General features: G+C 37.7%; 1 protein-coding gene across 1 annotated transcript; it reads left to right on the top strand.

Annotated features, from left to right (window-relative positions):
- The first annotated feature begins 1,384 nt into the window (after positions 1-1,384).
- Positions 1,385-20,436, top strand: dusp3a (dual specificity phosphatase 3a). Its single transcript, XM_065273273.2, has 3 exons — positions 1,385-1,949; positions 10,229-10,455; positions 14,717-20,436. The coding sequence occupies exons 1-3, from the start codon at positions 1,783-1,785 to the stop codon at positions 14,923-14,925; spliced, it is 603 nt and encodes a 200-aa protein (XP_065129345.1). The 5' UTR covers positions 1,385-1,782; the 3' UTR covers positions 14,926-20,436.
- Positions 20,437-21,070: the final 634 nt, after the last annotated feature.

Raw genomic sequence — 21,070 nt, 5'->3', positions numbered from 1 at the left:
AATTTATCTCAATCACACTGAAACAGAGAGTTAAAGAACCATCAACCATCAATGTCACCAAAAATAATGATATTTATATATTAGAGAAGGAACTAAATGATACAGTAGGGTAAAGTACTGGCCATACTGGTTGTATTATTTTTAATATATTTTAAGCTGTTTTTATTAAAATTACATTTATTTTATTTTAATTGTTTTTTATTGTGATTTTAAATGTTTCCTATTTTTCTTGTTTTCTCATTCTATGTAAAGCACTTTGAATTACCCCTGTCTATGAAATGTGCTCTACAAATAAACTTGCCCTAAGAGTTCATATTAGTCAAATGTATATTTAGGTACCAAATGTATGCAGCTGTACCTAAATGACACATAGGAACTTTTTATACTGCACCAATGTAGAACCATGATTTAATGTTCTAATGTAGACATGCATGTTTTGCCAACATATTGGACAATCAGCACTTATTAACATGCCATGCAAATTAGAGGTGTTGTATTACTCTTACGTTCTTACAAAATTAAAGGTGCTAAAAGGGGTTCTGGCATCGGTAAACCATTTTGGTTCCACAAAGAACGTTCAGTCTGGTTTACTTATTTCCATTTCATTACTGAATAAATAAAATTCAGCAGTTTCAATACAAAAATATGATTTACACCTGCTAAACAAAACTAAAAAGGATTACAAAACGTATTAGGTACAACTTCTTCTTTAAACAAACCACAAACCGAACATGAAACAAAGCAAAACATGAACTGTAAGGAACTGATGCTAAATCATGCTTTTGAAAAGGGAGAAATGAGATTTAGTGTGGTATATAAAACAGAAAAACTGTGATACCTCATTGTACATTTCCCTTAACTGCATGAAGAGGGATCAAATGCACGTATTACTGGGAAAAGACCGTCACGCATCTGTTAACTTACAGCCAGATTTACTATATGCTGCATGCATGCTTAAAAACACAGCACTGATCTCCATTATAACCAGTTAATTCACAGTCTACAGAAAAGGGTATTATTACGAATATCTTTTATTTTGTTGAAAGTAGCTTAAAGCACATTCATATTTTATCATTATAATAATCATCACACATTTCCACATTTATTACACATGTGCTTGTATATGAATGGATGTTTTGCCAATATTGTTTGGAAAACAGTACAGTCAATAAACTAGCCTACTTGGAAAGTGTTATGTGTTACTGTTTTTAAAAGCCACTTGTTGTGCTTGAAAGGAGAAAGAGTTTAGTTGAATGGCTTCCAGTAAGCCTGCCTGTCACAACATCAATTAACACACATATCTACCCATACAGTGAGGGAGGGGTTGATGCATAGAGTAAACTATATAGCCTGACAAGAAGTCACATGATCAATGGGCGTCATAAATCGGGTCACTTTTATAAATAAGCGTTGTGCGCGCACGTCAAGACACAAGAGCAGGTGCACGCGTCATAAATGAGAAAGGATTCAACGAGCGTGTGTCGTCTCCTTTAACGCGCTCTCGTTCACTAGTGTATCAATCTGTGCGCTGTTGCCAACTCGGGCGCTTCGTGTCGCCATCCTCCGCCAGTTCCGTTACGAGCTTATCATCACCAGAGCATCGCATCAGACCAGACTGCCGTCGGGCGACTCCGGGCGTGTCCGTCTGCCGTGAGCGAACAAGCGAGCGCGTGCGTGTCAAGAAAGCGCGCGTATAAAACCGTTAGGGAATGTAAATAAAATGTTTGGAAATCGAAAAGCGTTGCATTTTCATCCCTAGATAGTTGTTTATCGGACAAAAGCATGAAGAAGCATCACAGCCCCGCAAAGGGACCGCCGGAAGTCGCCGTACCAGACACTGAGGCGACCATACAACAACTCAACAAGCTGTTGTCCAACGGTAGCGGTTTCTACAGCCTGCCATCGCATCACTTCAACGAGGTGTTTCCCAGGATTTACATCGGCAATGCGTGAGTGAAATCAGTTGCGAGGCACTGACAGGTTTCAGCAACACAGATGCGTTGATTCGGGATGTGGCACGTGCCGTTTATTTATTCTGGAAACCCGCACCGTCTCCATCTGTAAATAAAACCGCTCTGTCTCTGTGGTAGCTACAACAGAAACGTTTGAATGGAGACCGTGTCACGATTTACAATCACCAATCCACAGAAATTATACAGATATAAGTGTAATGTTGGGTATTCGTATTAAATCGTAAGACGGTTTGCTTATGTTTTTCTGGACGACTGTCCTCTATCGGTACCATCTCGCTATCTCTGAGATCACTGGTTACAAAATCACCAGCTCGACCCACATCTCGTATGCCTTTCTGTTACAATTACAGTTATAGGGACAGCTTTCCTTTAAATAACGTCGTTAACTGCACTTTAAAGACATCGAAGTAAATTTTCTTGAGTCGGAATACTTCTAAAATATTTGCTTCTGTTGGATGGCATTGTATTTCAATGTAAAGCTCAGTTGGTGAATTCATGCATTAACAGCACAAAGGTTGTGGGTTCAAAACCCAGGGAACATAGTGCATACTGATAATTTTATGTATGTATAAAAATTGCATGTAACACTTTGCTTTGCATAAAAACATGTAAACACAAGCACATATGTAAATTAAATTTCTATAACATTTTAAAGGCATTTAGTGATAGAACAAAATATTTGCCAAGCTTATAAATGATAACCAAAAGTTTGACCATTTTGAGTTTATATTGATCAATTTTGTTCCCACTTAGGCGATTAACACAAGTGCTGTCTCTCCCTTGCAGAACTTAAAAAATTTGCCAACAGCTTATTTAGTGAATAATGCACATTATATATGTATTTTATAATAATAAGTAAATTCAAATAAGTGTTTACGCAAATAATAATTAGTCTCATGTAGACTGACCTTCAGATTGATGGCAGAAGGTCTGGTCTCAACAGAAGCTTGCACTGGCCAAGAACCACCTAATAGGCTGACTGACTGACATGTAAAGCAACCAATCACAGTTTTGCTTTGTTTCCAGGCTGGCCGTTAAAAGAACATCAAATCCCAACTATTCAGATGACTTCGAAACTAGTATTTCCAGTTTTGTGTGCCCTATTATGCATTAGACGTTCAGCTTGACGTCTGAGGCTGAGATGATCTGTCACCTGCGCTTTAAGCTGGGGCAAAATAAAAGACATAAAATCTTATCAGATGTTCAAAATCTGAGAGACCACAAACATGGTAACAAAAAATCTATTATTTAAAAGTTTTGCTCCCATAGACGGTTTTAGCAGCAAAAACATAAACAAACAGCTTTTTGGACTAAACGCAACTTCCGATAGCAAGGATAGCAAAAAACCCTGAACACCTTCATTAGTTGATCAGCTGTGTTTAATTGGGTTTGGAGATAAAATATGCAGGATGGTAGCTCACCAGGAGCAGGGTTGGAGACTGTGTGGAGTGCTGCTGTCTTGTGACATCTCTCACGGTCAAACATGACATCTCGGTAAACAAACATGGAGGATGACAGGCATGAAGAATGGCATTAATATGGTGTACTGCTTTTTACATCTCTGATGTCCATCTCACTTTGGACTGTGCCATGACTGTGATTGTTATGGTTTCCTCTTTCATCAGCTCGCTTTCTGATTGGGTATAATTTCATTTCACATGACAATCTACAGCATCGGTACATGTTTCCCCACACAACAATATTTCTAATCGTAGATATTTAACTAGTTGATTTGTGATGGGAGCACTACGGATAAAGTAATTGGTACAACCACAAAAACAGTCAGGACTTTACCCATGTTGTAAGGGGGGAATTTAAAGGGGTTATCTTTTAGTTTGTGCCAACCTTTTATTGACAGGCTATATACAGATTCTGTGTACCTTATGTGCATTTTGTTTTGTGTTGATTTGTGTGGAAAACCTGCATAAATGTGCTGAATGGATTTAAATAAGCTGATAGTACCACAGTACATTGAAATGTAGATCCAAAAAACAGACAAATGGGGCTTTCTACGAAGTTCTGTCCATGCAGATTCCATGTGGCCCAGATTATTGCTATCAGTTACTAAAATATTTATGCTGATTTTCACTGACATTAACACAGCTTTTGTTTGGACATAAACTTTTCTATTTATGAGGGACTGGTCCTAGTTGTTTTTAAAGGGGGGGGGTTCAATGGTATTTCAAGCATTCTGACTTATTAACACAGTTATAGAGTTGTTTCCTCATGCTAAACGTAGGCAAAGTGTCAAAAAAGCAGTTGGACATGTTACAGAGTATTTCTGTGCTGAATGCACTTCGCCAGGGTTCGTACAAGTTTCGGAAAGTTTTTTTTGATTACAGGTCCAACTGATGTTTCAGGGGTTTTCTATACGTATCACTTCTTTATATGGGCACTTCCCCCGGAAAACCCCGCCCACCCGTCAATCAGCGGGAGACGCTAGAGCTTGCAAACATCTTATTACGCCACTCAGCTTTGTTTAATTTCAAAAGTCAACAATGGCACGAAAGATGAAGTGTGGTTTTGGATGTAAGGAGAAGAAATCCAGCCTTATGAAAACAATGGATATAGTTTATTATTCGGGGTAGCAGCGGAGTTTTGCGTGTGTGTTTGATGCGCTGGATTTTCCCAACCGGGTCATGACGAGTTGCACGCGGTAAGGGGCCAGTCACACCAATAGCGTTTATGGCAGTTGCAGGCGCCTTTTTTGAATGATATTCTATGGGCAGGGCGCGTTTGCGCGCTGTTTATGCGCGCCGAGCGCCTTGCGGTTTTTTGCCGCCTGCCGCGCACGCGTTTTTGAAGGAGCGCTGAGAGCGGAGAAGCGCCCGACGTCATTCGTGTCTTTCCATTGTCCAATCGAATGAGGGGAGAGGCGGGCCTTACGTTGTGGGGAGGGAAGTTTACAGTTGCTTTGAAGAACCGGACTCCACTCGCTCACTCTCTCCTGCGTGTTTGTGCACCTCTCATCCTCAAACAAGGTCAGAGCAAGCGTCCTCTTTTTAAAGTTTCTGCTGATATGACAGTTAACAGCAAAAGAGCGCTCACGCTTCAATATTTGATTGACAAGACAGCTGACTCGGTGGTTGCTTAGCAATATGAAAAGCCGCGTCGCACTGCTCTTTTTTTAAAAAAGGCAGTGCGTCGCGCCTTGCGTTTGCAAACGTTTAAAGCGCTTTTGGTGTGACTGAAGCCTAAGTAAGACTTCTGTCTTATGTTGGAAATAGTCGCGTGCATATTATATAAATGACAGGAATATGTAGTGAATCATAAGTTAAAACCGTGTATAGTGTTGCATGACTCGTACTCGCTCCTCCCACGGTATAACTCCTCCTCCTTCATTTTTTCGTCCGTTATCGGAAAGATTCTGTAAAGCTAATCTTTCTTTTATAAATCTGATTAAACTAAAGACTCTTTGGAGACATAAAGGATGTCGTACTACTTTATAGGTTCTCCAGATTAACATCAGAAATGCAGAAACAGCGTGTGTTAGGTGAGCTTTAATAAATCATCTCATATAAGCAATATGTTGGATACCTTTAGAACAAGCTCATTATCTCTTTCTTACAGCAAATCAATTTGAGCATAAACCACAGTCTAATGTGTCCGGTTTAGTCTGTGATACTGCAAGCAGGATGCATTTAAATATGGTCATTTGGAGATATTGACAAAACATTTCGACTGGACTGTTAATTTAGAGACCGTTTACGCCCTGTCTTAAGTTTCCAGGTTGTTGTTCAGTGTTTCCCACAGGATTTTGAGAGACTGTGGTGGTGATGACGTCACCCGCTAATTAGCATATATGTGACGTCATCATGTCGTGTTTGATCTAGTGTTGGCACCTGAAATATGTTTCACTTCTACTCTTTGATCTGTATCTGTATTTGATCTGTATTATATATCAAATTATATTTTAAGCCGAATTAAGCTGTTTTAAATAGTGAAATAAAAATGTAAATGGGAATCGTGAAAATTCTATTTGTGGGGGCCAGTGTTGATTCTGTGGTGGGCCACCACAAATAAATAAATGTATGGGAAACACTGTTGTTTATCTTATAAAAGTATTAGTATTATTAAAAGCTAATGTTTGGGAAAGATTGTATTGCTAGCATTGCAATGTTATTTTATGTTTAAAGGCATATTCTTGTCAGTACTGCTGAGCAAGTTATTATAAATGCATAATACTATTTAATGTAGATGTAAATGGTTTCACTTGGTAAAGCGTTGCAGTAGTAGCATAAAGGTTGTGAGTTTGATTCCCAACGATCACATTTAGGGAAAAATGTACACTGTCAGTTAAACACAGTAAGTCGCTATGGATTAATGTGTCTGCCAAATACAATATATTTGAGTGTATTCCAAGCCTTCAGGATTTTTTGTTTTATAATTGATATCAATAAAAGTGATGATAATAATAAATAGTATATTTTAATTAAAATGTAATTGTTAGTTAATCATAAAGCATGTAGATTGTGCTAAAAACTCCAGTGTACAATGACAGCATCCTTACGGTACAAGAAAGCATCAGAGCTGTTTGGACCATTTAATGAACACTAAGATGCAGTATGGGGTAATGGACCACTCTCTTTATAGCACACCCCTCTTTGTAAGACTTACATTAATAATGCATGTGAAGGGACTGCAGAGAAGAAAGTGCAGGACAGGTGAACAAGATGCAAAGTAAACACTTTTCTTTCTCTCTCTCTCTCTTCCTCTGTATCACATTCGCCCTATTTTATACGCACATGCCATGCACACCCATACACAAACAGAGGGAGAAATATGACCACAATCTGCAATAGCTCCATATAGACAGAATCTCGCTGGTGGGGATGAATTATGAGTCTTGGGTGGCGCATCAAAGTCCATCACTTTATCACCAATGAAGAGCCTACACTGCTGGCTGAAACAGAGACTAATGAGCCACCACATCCTCCAGTTATACACCAAGGGTTGCAAACATGATCTTTATTTGGCTTGAATTGAGTCTTCTGATGTTGGAAAGAGTTCACTTATGTTGTTTTAGATAGGTATAGTCAATGTATTAGATGTATGAAATATTTGAAATGTGTTAGGTCTTTAACTTTATTACACACACATTTGATACAGTAAATTATACACCCATGGGCCCTTTCTGCAGTGTACTGTATAGTTGCATGTATAGAGAGTGGATAAGAGAGATGTATAGTAATAAAGCTGGATTTTTAGCAAATGAAAGAGTTCCAGGTGTTCAAGCAAAACAGAGACAGTGAAATATGACAGAGCACTGTGCTCATCTGCCTCTCTGTGGACTTAAAAAAACTATTTTGGGCACTATGCTGGATGGTTAAGGCTCTCTGTATGCCTCTGGGTTGCAGTCAGGATCTCCTTGGTGTGTTTATTCTGGTTTAGAACGTCATTCCCAGGGGCCCTCTAACATAGGCCGACATTTCTGCCAGCTAAAACCGGCTTCGCAATTTACTCCAATCAATCAAAAACTAGACACAGCAGATGGAATCAATAGTTGAGGGTTTGGGTGGGGTTTGGCAGGGTCTTGGGTTTGTTGAAACTTGGGCTGCAAGATACAAGGATGTTATCGAATTATCTCAAATGTGCATATATCAATGTTTGACAGTAACTGAATGATTTTAGTACTTCAAAAACTAGAAAAGTCAAAGTTTTAGTTTGGTGCAGATGCCAGAGAGACTGGTGTGACAGAGAAAGCGATGCTTCTTTTCCCATGAAGAATGTGAAACATGTACAGTACAGTACTGTGCAAAAGTCTTAGGTCACCATGCTACCATTAGATTTGTTGTTTTTGTAATTGTATAGTGATCATATATAATTATTTCTCAGTCTCTTTATACAACCAGAAAATACAGGAAATGTGTATGTAGTATTAACAGTATAAAAGTATAAGCTGAAGTGTTTATGTATTTAGGGTAAACTCCCCTTCCACTTGAACAATAGCAGGCAGCTGCAGGAAATCTTAAACCTAAATGTAATAAAATCCTAATTTCTAATTATATTCTAATCGAATGACTTCAGGACATCAGCCTCCTCAAAAAAGCTCAAGATGTGTTTCGTGGACATTTAAACTTCGCTAAAACATCATGGTGGCCTTTTACTTGTACTGTATATTGGTTAATTTAAATGTATTTTAAATTATTGCATCACATATCGTATCGCATTATTCAGCAAGTTCTTGCAAATTACATTTTCTTTAAAGGTGGGGTGCACGATCTCTAAAAAGCCAATATTGACATTTGAAATCACATTAAAAAAGCGGCAACCCCAATAGAATCTGGACCTTCTTTTGATAAATCAGCCCCACACATACGCAACCCAGGCAACAGTTGTAAATAAGTGAAAGCAATGTGAAATACTATGGTGATCCAGGTCAAATGTGTTTTGATAGTACTGCGTGTTTTAGGGATGCACCGAATATTCGGCCACCAAAATTTTTTGTCCGAAAGACTTTTATCACCAAAACAATACGGTCGAAATGTTGTGTGACGCAAACAGAAACCGCGACCTGCACGTGCTTGTTTGAAGCAACATGTCTGTGGTGTGGACGTATTTCAGTATCCCTGTGTCTCAGTTCGTTCCCTAGCTCCTGAGGTCATGTATCATTATATCCTTTTTATGTGGAGCGACTGTTCATGCTGTGCCGTTTGGAATTCGCCCTCCGTTTGTGCGCAGACGCGTGTTTAAGTGCACTCATAAGTGCATTCACGGAGAGACGCATTTCCAAAAGAAGCAAAAATAAAATCTTTCTATTCTTCACAGGGCACATACAAACAAAATGATCTCTCCAAAGTATTCTTTTTAAAATAAAAACATTTGTTTATGTCTAAAGTGTGTGTACAGATTACAGTCAGAAACCAGTCTGTTCTTATTTGGTCTTAAAAAGACAGTAACCTCAATTAACCTACCTAAGTTTGTGTCATTAAAGTTAAAGGGATAGTTCACCCAAAAATGAAAATTCTGTTGTCATTTACTCACTTTCATGTTGTTACAAACCCGCATAAATTTCTTTGTTCTGGTGAACACAAAGGAAGATATTTTGAGAAATGTTTGTAACTGAACCATTCGTGGACCCCATTCACTTCCATAGTAGGAAAAAATAATACTATGGAAGTAAATGGGGTCCACAAACGGTTTGGTTACAAACATTTCTCAAAATATCTTCCTTTGTGTTCACCAGAACAAAGAAATTTATGCGGGATTGTAACAACATTAGTTTGAGTAAATGATGACAGAATTTTCATTTTTGGGTGAACTATCACTTTAATCAAAGAGAAAATCACTTCTGTAGCTCTAAAAAATTATAATTAAATTTAATAAATACAATAAATACATTGCTATTAGTCATTTCATTCGATTTCTGTACCTAATGATAATTTAAGACCTTACTTAATGTGCAACTTTGTTCTTTTTTATAAATGTTTGTAATTTCTTTATTTTTCCCACCCCCTTTTTGCTGTAAAAAATAATTTGATCCGTGCCTCAAAAGCTGTAAGGTAATCCGAACCGTGAGTTTTGTGATCCATCACACCCCTAGTAAAGTTAGTACACAGTCATAGCCATAAATGCAATAGTACTAATAATTGGCATAATTTCTTTGGGTGTTTCAGTTTTTGGGCCTTGGTTTCCTCTTTTTCGGTTTCGGCATGTGAATGGTTTTGCTCCGTTTCACACGGAAGGCGATGTTAAACGTAAAAGACGGAGGTCGGAATTTTGCCATGGACAATCGGCTTCAAGAGATATAGATCGCTTACACATGCTGCAGGCTCAAAAACATACATATTTCCTAGCTTGACTCAATTTTTTCACCAGTATTTGCTTAAACCCCTTAGATGTTTGGTAGAACTGAACGCTCTATCCTCCGTGTCATTAGTAGACATGCCCCTTACTGCTGATTGGCTACAAGTGTGTTTTGGTATCCAGCCTGATTCCCTTCTCCAAAGCGTTTTTCAAAAATAGCTTTGGTAATAAGTAGAAATGCACGTTCTTCGATGTATCAGCCAATAATCGGTATCAGGTGCAGATTATATCCTGACAATCAAAAGGGGCAGAAGACCGCATCATACTGTGTGGTTATTCTGAATTGGGTGACAATTACTACACAATTATTGCACCTCAATAATTTATTCATAATATAAATTTATTCAATCAAAGACATTTTGTTTCAGTGCATCCCTAGTTATAACACATCGAAAATTCGGTTAGTCTGGTCCAGGTGAGTCTCACATCTACATTGTGTGTCTTTCCAGGTTTGTGGCCCAGAATGTGATGCGCCTGCAGCGGTTGGGTGTGACACACATACTAAACGTCGCAGAGGGAAACTCTTTTATGCACGTCAACACCAACGCAGAGTTCTATGCAGGAACTGGAATCGCATACCATGGCATACAGGCCAATGACACGGAGCAGTTCAACATCAGCGCGTTCTTCGAGGAAGCAGCAGACTTCATTGATAAGGCTCTGGCACATGGAAAAGGTCCGATATTCTTCCTCATTTTATTTGCATAAATGGTTTAGGCTATGTCTGAATTCAGTTGAGCTTAAAAGTTAATATTTAAAGTCTGTGTAAAGTCATTTAGAGAATTGTTTCTAAACACATTATAAATGTTAGAAATGTGTTGCGGAAACACGTTACACAGACTGTAAACTTATCGCTAGATGCTAAAAGTCCCACAATGCACCTATATTCAGCAAAAGTTTATTATAAAGTAAAGTTCCATTTTACTATATTAAACCGGAAACACTTTTTCTCCCAAGCTATCCAAAAAGCTTGTTCATTCCATTTAAAACAACACAGGTCCTTGATAATTCATGTATTCAAGAATTAGACCAGCTCAGTGACTCCATGCAGAGAATAAAAACTATGCCAGTGCATTGTAATCTACATGTTTATAACTTGACCTTTCTCTAACAAGCAAAGCTACTTAGTGCAGAAAACCATTTCTCTTATGCCAACATTTTTGCATTTATCACAGCGTTGTTAATGCTGAGATGGCATAAAAAGTCAGTGCTTAAAAAATGAAAGATTTATTGCAGTTTTTGCAGATCAACCCTTGCACTATATACCACAGCCAGTTATTTGTATCCAGGGATGTTTATTTTTCTTAAAGTGGAGCCTCACATATTTATACCTAGACATCTCACACCAGTCCTGCTTTTAATTGGTACATTTAAAGCCATCTTTTATAGCATGGATTTTATGCCATCTCTTAACACACAGGAGCAATTATAAAACATCTTAATTGCAAGTCATCTTGGCAGCAGGAGCCCAGTAAGCAGTAAATCAGGGTCGACGGAGGACACTAATCTTTTCACTGAGAGCTTTAACTGAAACAAAACCTCTAGAATATATGCTGCCACTTTGCATCCCACCAGAGCTCAGCTGTGACATTTGCGACAGCCGCGTTTGCTTGATGTCATCCGGCGAACTTGCGGGCAGAATCGCAATGAGCGGTGAGAGAGCTAAAGGTCTAAGCCTCCTGCTGCTTATGAGTCACACTGAATCTGTTTTAAAGATAGACTCACAGAAGAATTTTGGAAATCATTGACACATAAACAGAACACAGAGCCAAGAGAGGGTTTAGAGGGTGCGGTAATGCAGAAATAGTTTTTTGGGGTGCACCGATATATTGGCCGATGGTGTTTGCTATGCTTCTCAGTGAAATGCCGCTACATCCAAAAGCCAGAGGGCGCTCTCGTGCAGAAACTCAATCTGCGCTGCAGACGAAGAACCATACACACGCAGCTCCAGGAAATGGCTTAAGGAAATATTTATATTGCTGTTATTCAAACCTTTTCAGGTATTTTCATGATAATAAAGAATATGTATAATGATTATGTTTTACGAGTGTCGCTTTTTATAAACTACTCAAACTAACAGTGATTTCAGATCGATAAGGACTTACTGATCAAAAGCCGTAGTACATGAAATAGCTTTAAATAATATCGGCAGTGAGATTCAGTATAGTTCAGTATCGGTCATGTCTTATTAGTGTATATCGGCATTTATCGGTGCACCCCTAATTGTCATCATTATTGAAGAATAAAATTTAAAAAAGTAAAATTAGCAAATTGAAGCTGATCTTAGATAATTTTTTGTGGTGTATGTGAACTACTGCATCAGTGGTGGCCAATGACTTATTTTTTCGAGGGCGCTCGATGCGAAGTTCGTCACAACATGTATGCAGCCCATCATGTGTGTGGTTCCTATGTCATGTGTCATTTAAGCCCGTCATGTGAGTGATCCTATGTGCATCACGCGTCTTTTCAAAATAAGTGCCTGCTGCAGATGCGTCTAAAGGGTTTATGATAAAAGAGACGTTCGCATTTGCCAGATACTCACATAATCTCATGCATAACCAGAGTTTACTGTTAAGGGAGCATCTCTTTTATCATAAACAGTTTTGACGCGTTTGCAGCAGGCACTTATTTTGACAAAACACATGACGCAACAAACACATATGTTGAAAACGCAAAAAAACGCATTTGTATTGCATTAAGCCACCAAAACAAGTGCATAAATGTGTTTATACACAGAGATTGGTTAATACAAGATGCGGTGAGTGTAATTCAATAATCTAAAAATTTCATGCATTCTCAATTCACCTGGTATGGACAATTTTTTTAAGGGGGCACAGTGTGCACAGTTCACAGAAATTTGTGCATACACAGACATCAAACGAAATATTATAGAGCTTTCAGTCTTTTCCATGCCACTATTTTGAGCGCCCCTGCCCTCTTGCAAAAACCTCCAAATAAAAGTGTTGACATTCATGTCAAAAACTATTCAATCGGAATAATTACATATTGGCATCATATTTACATCTGAAACGACATCTTTTGTTTATTTACGTTTTGTTTAATGACTTGTTTAATTGTGTCATTAATGCATTTGCACAACAACTGCATTATCCAATAAAATTAATGTAATTTTAAATTCATAAACTATACAAACAACGAAAATTACATAAGCTATAGCCACGTGATTGAGTTTAATGTTTAATAATGATTAAAAAAAAATGTTTAGAAAAAATTATTAGAGGAACGGATTTTTGATAGATTTGATATTTGTGTGATTCCGCGCCCCCGTGAACTCTGGCGAACTTTGGCGTTGTACCAAGATGAATCTAGAAATCACTACTAATATAATGTCGAGACTGTCACATTTTAAACCATACATTTTCTACACAGAGGAGGTTAACTGCACATTACCGTACTGGCGTTTGGTAGTGATGGCGAAGTGAAGCTTTCTTGAAGCAGTGAAGCTTTCAACCCAATTGTATCGGAAAAAGGTTCATTACTCGAAGCTTTTCAAATCAGAGCTCAATGAGGACCTCTGCTGGTGAAAGTGCTGTTTCACAACATGTTCCACAACCAAACAACGTATTAATTATAAATGCAAAAGTTAATGGATTGACAAATTAGGGATAGATTCATAAATAAATGTAACAATATATTAAATACATGACCAAAGCATGTTCCATTTCATGCAAATGGTACTCCAAACAAAAAACAAATTAAGGATAGACCTTGACTCAAAAGTATAAAGTGTGAACCAATAAAAAATATATCATGATATTAAGTAAAGCAGAAAAGGCTTTTTACTACTAATATATATATATATATATATATATATATATATATCTCATAAACTCACTATACAGTAATCGATTCCGTGTAATGCAATACTCCAATACAACCCATGAGGGCGCGCCGCGCATCGCACAATTCTAAACCTTTGAATCAGATAACGAAGCAGTCACGTGGGTGTGTGTGAAACGAAGCTTCGGACGTCATTGGTCACGTGATTTTGCCAGAACGAATCAAGCTTCGATACAAAGCTTCAATGAAAATCGGTTCGTTTTTTTGACACACGCTTCGGAGCTTCAGTGTCACTGGTAACATCACTAGCGTTTGGAAATGTTGTAAGTGTTTCTTACACGCTTTAATTCCTCAGATAGCAAAATGCAGCAGCAACAGCCAAGAGCTTGTGAGCGCGCACAGACGCTGATGATGTCTGTGACTGCACTGACTGCAGCGCCTGCCGCCAGAATAAAGTAATGTAGACCAAAACACTATCAAAACGGCGAAAATCTCCGAAAAGTGACAAGGATGCTGCACAGAATTAATAATATTTTGCATATTAAACCGATTAAAAGACAAGTAACAGATTAATGTAACAGATAAATGGATTCTTACGAACTTTACTTCCGGTTTCTGTTCGTTTAATGTTCTGACTAGTTGCTGAACTGAACTCTTTAACAAATACTTCGTCGAACATAACAAATGTTTTGGTTTCCTAAGTAATCTACGTGTTGTTTATTTAGCTTGTTATATGAATAAACTACTTTAAACGGAATTTATTGTTATTTATTCTTAGCGGAGTTTACCGTGTTTTCCACGAAAGCCGCTTGTTTATGTTGTTAATGCTGAAACTATAAAACGATAATTTTTTGTCACAGCCCCTATAAAAACTCCACCTATGTACAGGAAAAGCAAGTGGATCGTCTTTGAGATGCTCTGCAGCATCTGCCAAGTAATCATAGCGGAGGTTGCATAGGTGAATTCCTCTAGGACAGTTGGCAGGTCAATAATAAATGTGCACGTGTGTGTTCCCATGTTCTACCACAGAGGTCAAACTCACATTTGCATCTTCAAAGATGAGCTTATATCAGAAAAGTCCCCACCGTCTTAGGTTGTGTTGTAAACCCTAACACTTTCTTTTACCTCTCTTTTAGGAAAGGTGTACGTTCACTGCCGCGAAGGATACAGCCGGTCCCCCACTATCGTACTCGCTTACCTCATGCTCCGTCACAAGATGGATGTACGAGTCGCCACGGCTACAGTAAGGCACAAGAGAGAGATTGGCCCTAATGATGGATTCCTACGCCAGCTATGCCAACTCAATGAAAAGCTGGCACAGGAGGGCAAGTTGAAGACTAAATGATGGGATTTTTTGTTTTCTAGATGTACACATGCAGTCGCACATGGTCTAAAAAGTGTGCAGCCGTCTAAGTATATTAACGGAATGTATGCATACATTTGATATGATCAAACAGAGCATATGCATGGAGGTATACAGTGATTTCAAACATACACTCCTACAGACACGTATAGTTCACACCCACAAAGTGTTGTTAGTTACCAAAATAATCAATCCTGCCTACAGCTGGCTGCTAAATGGGAAATCTACTGGCATATCTAGATTATTAAGACTGTAGAAGGAACAAGGGCAGAGTTTTTTATGTCATCACAATTCTCATTTTCCATATTAGTGGCGATCTCTCATCAGGACCACATTGAAGCCTAAAGCATTCCAGTAAAGCCAACTGTTTGTATATCTCACAAATTCAACTTTTGGAGCAAAACATGCCCAGCAGTCACTGGTAAAGATTGTAGAGTAGAGCACAATCACTCTGCAGGCCATTCCTATTTGTATGTAGAAGAAAATGATATTTAGGTAAAAACAATGAAAATTGACCTTTTACAACCCATTTACAGAAACTTACAGCCAGATTTGTGATGGCTTACAAGCATTTTAAATCAGGAGTTAAAACAACCATTGACTCGCCAAATGACATTCCACGTTGTACCAAGAAGTAGCATACAATCAACAAGATATAATTACCATTAACATGATTCAACGAACACGGTTCAATGCACTGACAATGCATCATCAGCCCATTAGATCTGTTTTCTCTGGAATCACTTGCCACTGATTCACTGCCAGTCTCATGCCGCACATTACATCCACCGTGAGATCATATTAGCCAGCCTTGACCAGAGAGACATGTACAGTACAGCAGAAAAAAGCCACTGCTACAGTATGTCACCTGTCTAATGATGTGCCCTTATGCGAGGTTTGTGACCTACAGTCTTAGTGCCCCAGCTCAGAGGTCACATGGTTCAGTGCAAATTTTGATGTCTGTCTATTTGAAGTTGGTGTAAATTGGCATGTTGAAGAATTAGAAAAGGTTTAGCGCATTACCATGTTATTTAAAACCACATTGAATTTACTGATGTTGATGCTGTGCTTAAAGTCTATATTTAGTGGACACTTAAGCCCGGACTATAGTCCGTTTTTTTACGGGTACGCGAACGTATGCATGCGCACGATCAAATTCACAGCCTTGCAAAGTATAGTTTATTTGACTTGTACTTGTGCAGTCGTCGCACCCCTGTGAACATTGCAACAAAATGCAATGCATCCTCCTTGGCTTACCTACTACATTCTCCTGTAGGCGCATGCACGATTTTACCCTCAAAATGTTTGTGGTTGAAGTATAGTAAATTTTTTACGTATATACGCGATAGTTTGTGTACAGTGCACATGATGCATTTTTTCGTAATCGTATTTTTGACACATACATTGTACATGTAGATTGCACATGCGCCTATAGGAGAATGTAGTGTGTAGCTCAGAATAAGCATTGCATATTGTCACAATGCGCATGCATATCTGTGTACATGTACAAGTCAACTCAGTTGAATTCAATTTTATTTATATAGCGCTTTGCACAATTGTTGTTTCAAACAGCTTTACATGAATAGATGCAGGAGAAAACAGAAAAATCGATGGACAACATAAGCAGCAGAATACAGCGGCTAATATTAAACCATACTAGCGAGCATAGTAACAATGTAACGTATAGACCGTTTCAGCAGTAACAACATAAACAAGCTGCTGTCGCGGTCCGCACGTAACTTCCGGTAAACTCCGTTAAGAATAAATAACAACAAAGTTCTTTAAACGTAGTTTATTTATATAACAAGCAAAAAAACAACACATAGATTACCTAGGAAACCAAAACATTTGTTATATTCGACGAGGCATTCTTTCAAGAGATTAGTTTAGTAACTAGTCAGAACATTAAAAAACGAAACCGGAAGTAAGGTTCGGATCCAGACGTGTATCACGTGCGTCCGATGAAACCGTCTATAGAAGATGGTGTTATGTTAAGCCAATGTCAGCTGAACCCCCAGGGGTTGAAAAATAACCCTAGGCAGTCCCTCCAGAAAAACGCGATTATGCAATCGCATGATTCAATGCATAATCAGCCAAAGTTCGCATATTTATGCAGGGGCCGCATTTTTTAAATACGCCGCACTTTTGCCGCATAAATTGCAGATTTCTGCTCGGAAAATAAGCGGGCTTGCATGATTTTATAATCCCTACATTTTCATAGTAAAAAGTCATATATCAAAGCAGAAAGTTACAATTTTTTGAATTTTCTTCACACATGCGCAGCTATGTCCCCTGTTGTCATGGGAATGTTAGGAAGTGACGTAATTACACAAAGTGAACATCATTGAAAAGCTGCAAACAGTTTTTGCAAGTTTACGCAATTTTGGCAAGTTCCCGCTATTTCATTGCATAAAATTGCATAAATATCCCGGATATTCCATAGCATTTTTTTTTTTTTTTTAAGAAAACGTGCCGCAAGATCAAGGATTTTTGCCTGCAACAATCACAAAAAACTCTGCAGTTTTCTGGAAGGGCTACCTAGGAGAAAACCCCTCCTGAAAAAATCCTAGGAGGGAAAAAATATATATACACAAATAATAGATTAAACGGGGGCAGCTGATGGCCGTTGGTCAGACATCGGCTGGGCATCACGTTGAAGGAAGGCCAGTAGATCAGTGGTTTGATGACCTTCACGTCAGCAGGAACTGGTCCTGTTTGTCTCATTGTCCTTGGGATCGAGGACGAGACAGGGGGTCAAATAAACTATACTTTGCAATAGGGCAGGGCAAAAAAAAATCGATATTTCGATTAATCGGGTTTTTTTTACGTGGTCGATTCAAAATCGTTTCTCAAAGAGCAGAATCGTTTTTTTTATATATATATATTTATTTTCATTTTCGCAAACATTGAATGTAAGATTAACGTTAATCTAATTACTAGTCTTCTTCACTAGATGTCACCCTCTTTTTTGAGAGCCTGTCATTCATTCATTCAGTGCTGAAAATGGCGGTTTCACATAAAAAGTCCGAGGTATGGAAGAATTTCAGATTTCGCAAGCAAGACGACGACGATAGTGTTGTGGCTTTTAATTTCTTTTTATTAATAACCCACTTGTAAACTGCTGTTCACTGTTCACGAGTTGAATCGAGTATAAAAATTGACCCGAGAACCAGAATCTAATCGATTTGATAGCTTGTGAATCGAAATCGAATCGATCTGGAACATCTGAATCGATACCCAGCCCTTCTTTGCAAGACTGTGCATTCGACCGTGCATGTGAAAACAGACTATACTATGGGCTTTACAGTACATGAGATTGAAATTGTAATGGATTTTGCTGCACTGTTTGTTTCAGTTTTTAATGGGGTTATATCATATTTGTTACACTTATAATGTTATTCTAGAATTTAGGCAAAAAACTACCTTGCACCACCTTTTTGCTCCTTAAAATTATCCGAGTAATTTTTGCTGCTGTGCCTTTAAGACTTATAGGTGCAGCGGACAAATAGATGTGGGCGGTCACATTTCCAAGGATATCAGAAGGAAGATTTCCAACATTTATTTTAAAATAAAAACTTGATTTTTTTATGATATGACCCCTTTAAAGTAAGAACAGCATCACTTGGAGTAAGTGTATGTCATCATATTAGTTTGATCTTTAAAAGGGGACCCTTGGGGATCTAAGCATTTATTATTGATTAAGCATTTTCCAACATCATAAAATAATACAGTACAACTCTTAGACTAGATTATAACACAGAATATTACTTATGCCTCTTTTTATATTTATATATTCCAGATATATACTTGTATATATGTATTTAGATGTTGACATATATGAATGTATATGAACCGTCCATAATTTGTGTATACAGCATCTGTTCAGTATCTGTCTATAGAAATGTCAGCTATATTGTAGTCAACATTTTATTTATTTTGAAGCTTCATGAAAGCATTTAGATGCTTATTTTGTTTCATACACTTAATTGTTTGCTAAAAGCTTTCTTATTTTTATAAACATATTTTAATGTTTTTCTTTCTACTATGATGGAAAGTGGCATATTTTGCTATTTTGTATTATTGCGTTGTATTAGAGGATCACAGTTTGTTTTAATAGCTAACATTGGTTTAAGCTACTTGTCCAGTTAAATCCACAATAACTTTTATCTGTATATATATAGTATAAATAGTATCCAAGCATACCGACTATAAACATTCCTTTATTATAATCTGGAGACTTAGGCTTTACACAACCTAACTAACTGTAGCTATGAAAACCTGTGTGCCGTCACAAAACAACTGAACCAATGAAGATGGTCTGTGCCAAGCAAACTATGGGAATTTATCAGTCATTATGAGATGTCTGAACCGAAATCTGCCTGTGCTTTGAGTCTGTAGCTGCAACTTTTAACCTCAAAAAGCGACAATTTCACACGAGCAGATTTGGAAGAATATTATATCAAGATGCTTTTGCTAGCCCTATACTGGCTTCAAATGAACACACCCTGAAAATGGATTTGTGGAAGGAGAAACACTGCCATCTGCTGTCGAAAACCATGTGTGGTTTGCACAAACTGTCCTGCTATGTATTGCCTTTTATTTGTATGTATCAGATTGTACGTTACACATAGATGTTATAAACAAAAATGTAATCTTACAGGGACAATTTAATGAAAATGGTTATACTACTATATGGCTTAATGATGTCAATAGTATACTGTATACATTACAATGAATCACAATGCTGCTTGGTCATTTTGTATTAATGTCTCATTATCAAGATGTGATCATTTTAAACTTTTTAATAGTTTTAATTGGATAATACTAATACAGATGTTGAGAAAACGCTACCTAAGGCTGTAAATGTAAATGCAAACTGTCCAAGGTATAATGCTAAATTGTGCTTGAAGTAGGCTTTGCTTAAACGCTCATATAAGAAATGTATTTTTTACACACATATACAAGCACATAGTTGCAATCATATATACATACACACACATACTGCTGACTACATGTAACTCTATATCGTCTGTGTGCCGTCTCTTCCTCCTGTATGATTTGTGTTGTTATACTGTAATGTGATATTGTAAACGATTGACGTTTGTTTGCTGTAAAGGACACAGAAACTTCAGCGTTAACAAATTTGGCAGGAGGGTTTGGCACAAATGTTCACACTCTGAAATGATCTGTTAACATTTAGTTGATTGACTGATTTACGACGTTATGGAATTGATTTATTTGGGATTTGATCAGGAAGGGAATAGGGAATGGAGGTAAAATGAACGAATTCACAGAACACAGGCTGTCTAAACATCCCACCTTAAAGCCTTATCCTGCAGATGGATTGTATATTTTTGATTAATGACGCAAAGCAAGGTGAACAGCATCTGAAGAGACTTTGTTGAAGTGCACTTGATTAAATTAGTTATTTTTCTTACATTGGAAAAACTGCTTTTCCTTTTATGATGTAAAAATAAATGTCTAAAATTTAAATTCTGTGTATTTCTCTTTATACATTTATTCGGTTACATCAGTGATTCCCAGCAAGCAATTTTGCATTTAAAGGGATAGTTAATTATGTCATCATTAGTCATCCTTGTGTTGTCCTAAACCTGTATTATTTTTAGTTAAACACAAAATAAATTTTGATAAATGATGTTCATTGACTTCTATAGTAGGAAAAATAAATACTATGGAAGTCTATTGGTTCCATTGACTATGTACTTACCTTTTGTGTTCAACAGAATAAATAAACTCATGTGGGTTTAAAACAACATGAGGGTGAGTAAATGATGACAAAATTTTAATTCTGGGGTAAACTATTTCTGTAAAAAACAATAACAGGGTCCCCCCACCTTAGTTAACTTCAAATTCAAGGACCTTTCAAGGACTTTCCAGGTCCAATACCCCAAATTCAAGGAGACTAAGGTCTCTATCTTACACCCAGCGCAATGCGCGACGCAAGTGTCTTTTGTTAGTTTCCACCCTGCGCAATGATCATTTTTACGTTTAGCGCCACGTTGTTTAAATAGCAAATGCATTTGGGCCCCCTTTTGCGCCCATGGACGTTCTGGTCTGAAAATGAGGTGTGTTCAGGCGCATTGTTGGCGCGTTGCTATTTTGAGGC

This window comes from Paramisgurnus dabryanus, chromosome 1 (assembly GCF_030506205.2).
Source record: "Paramisgurnus dabryanus chromosome 1, PD_genome_1.1, whole genome shotgun sequence".
NCBI lineage: Eukaryota > Metazoa > Chordata > Actinopteri > Cypriniformes > Cobitidae > Paramisgurnus > Paramisgurnus dabryanus.
This window is presented reverse-complemented; position numbering and strand designations above follow the sequence as displayed.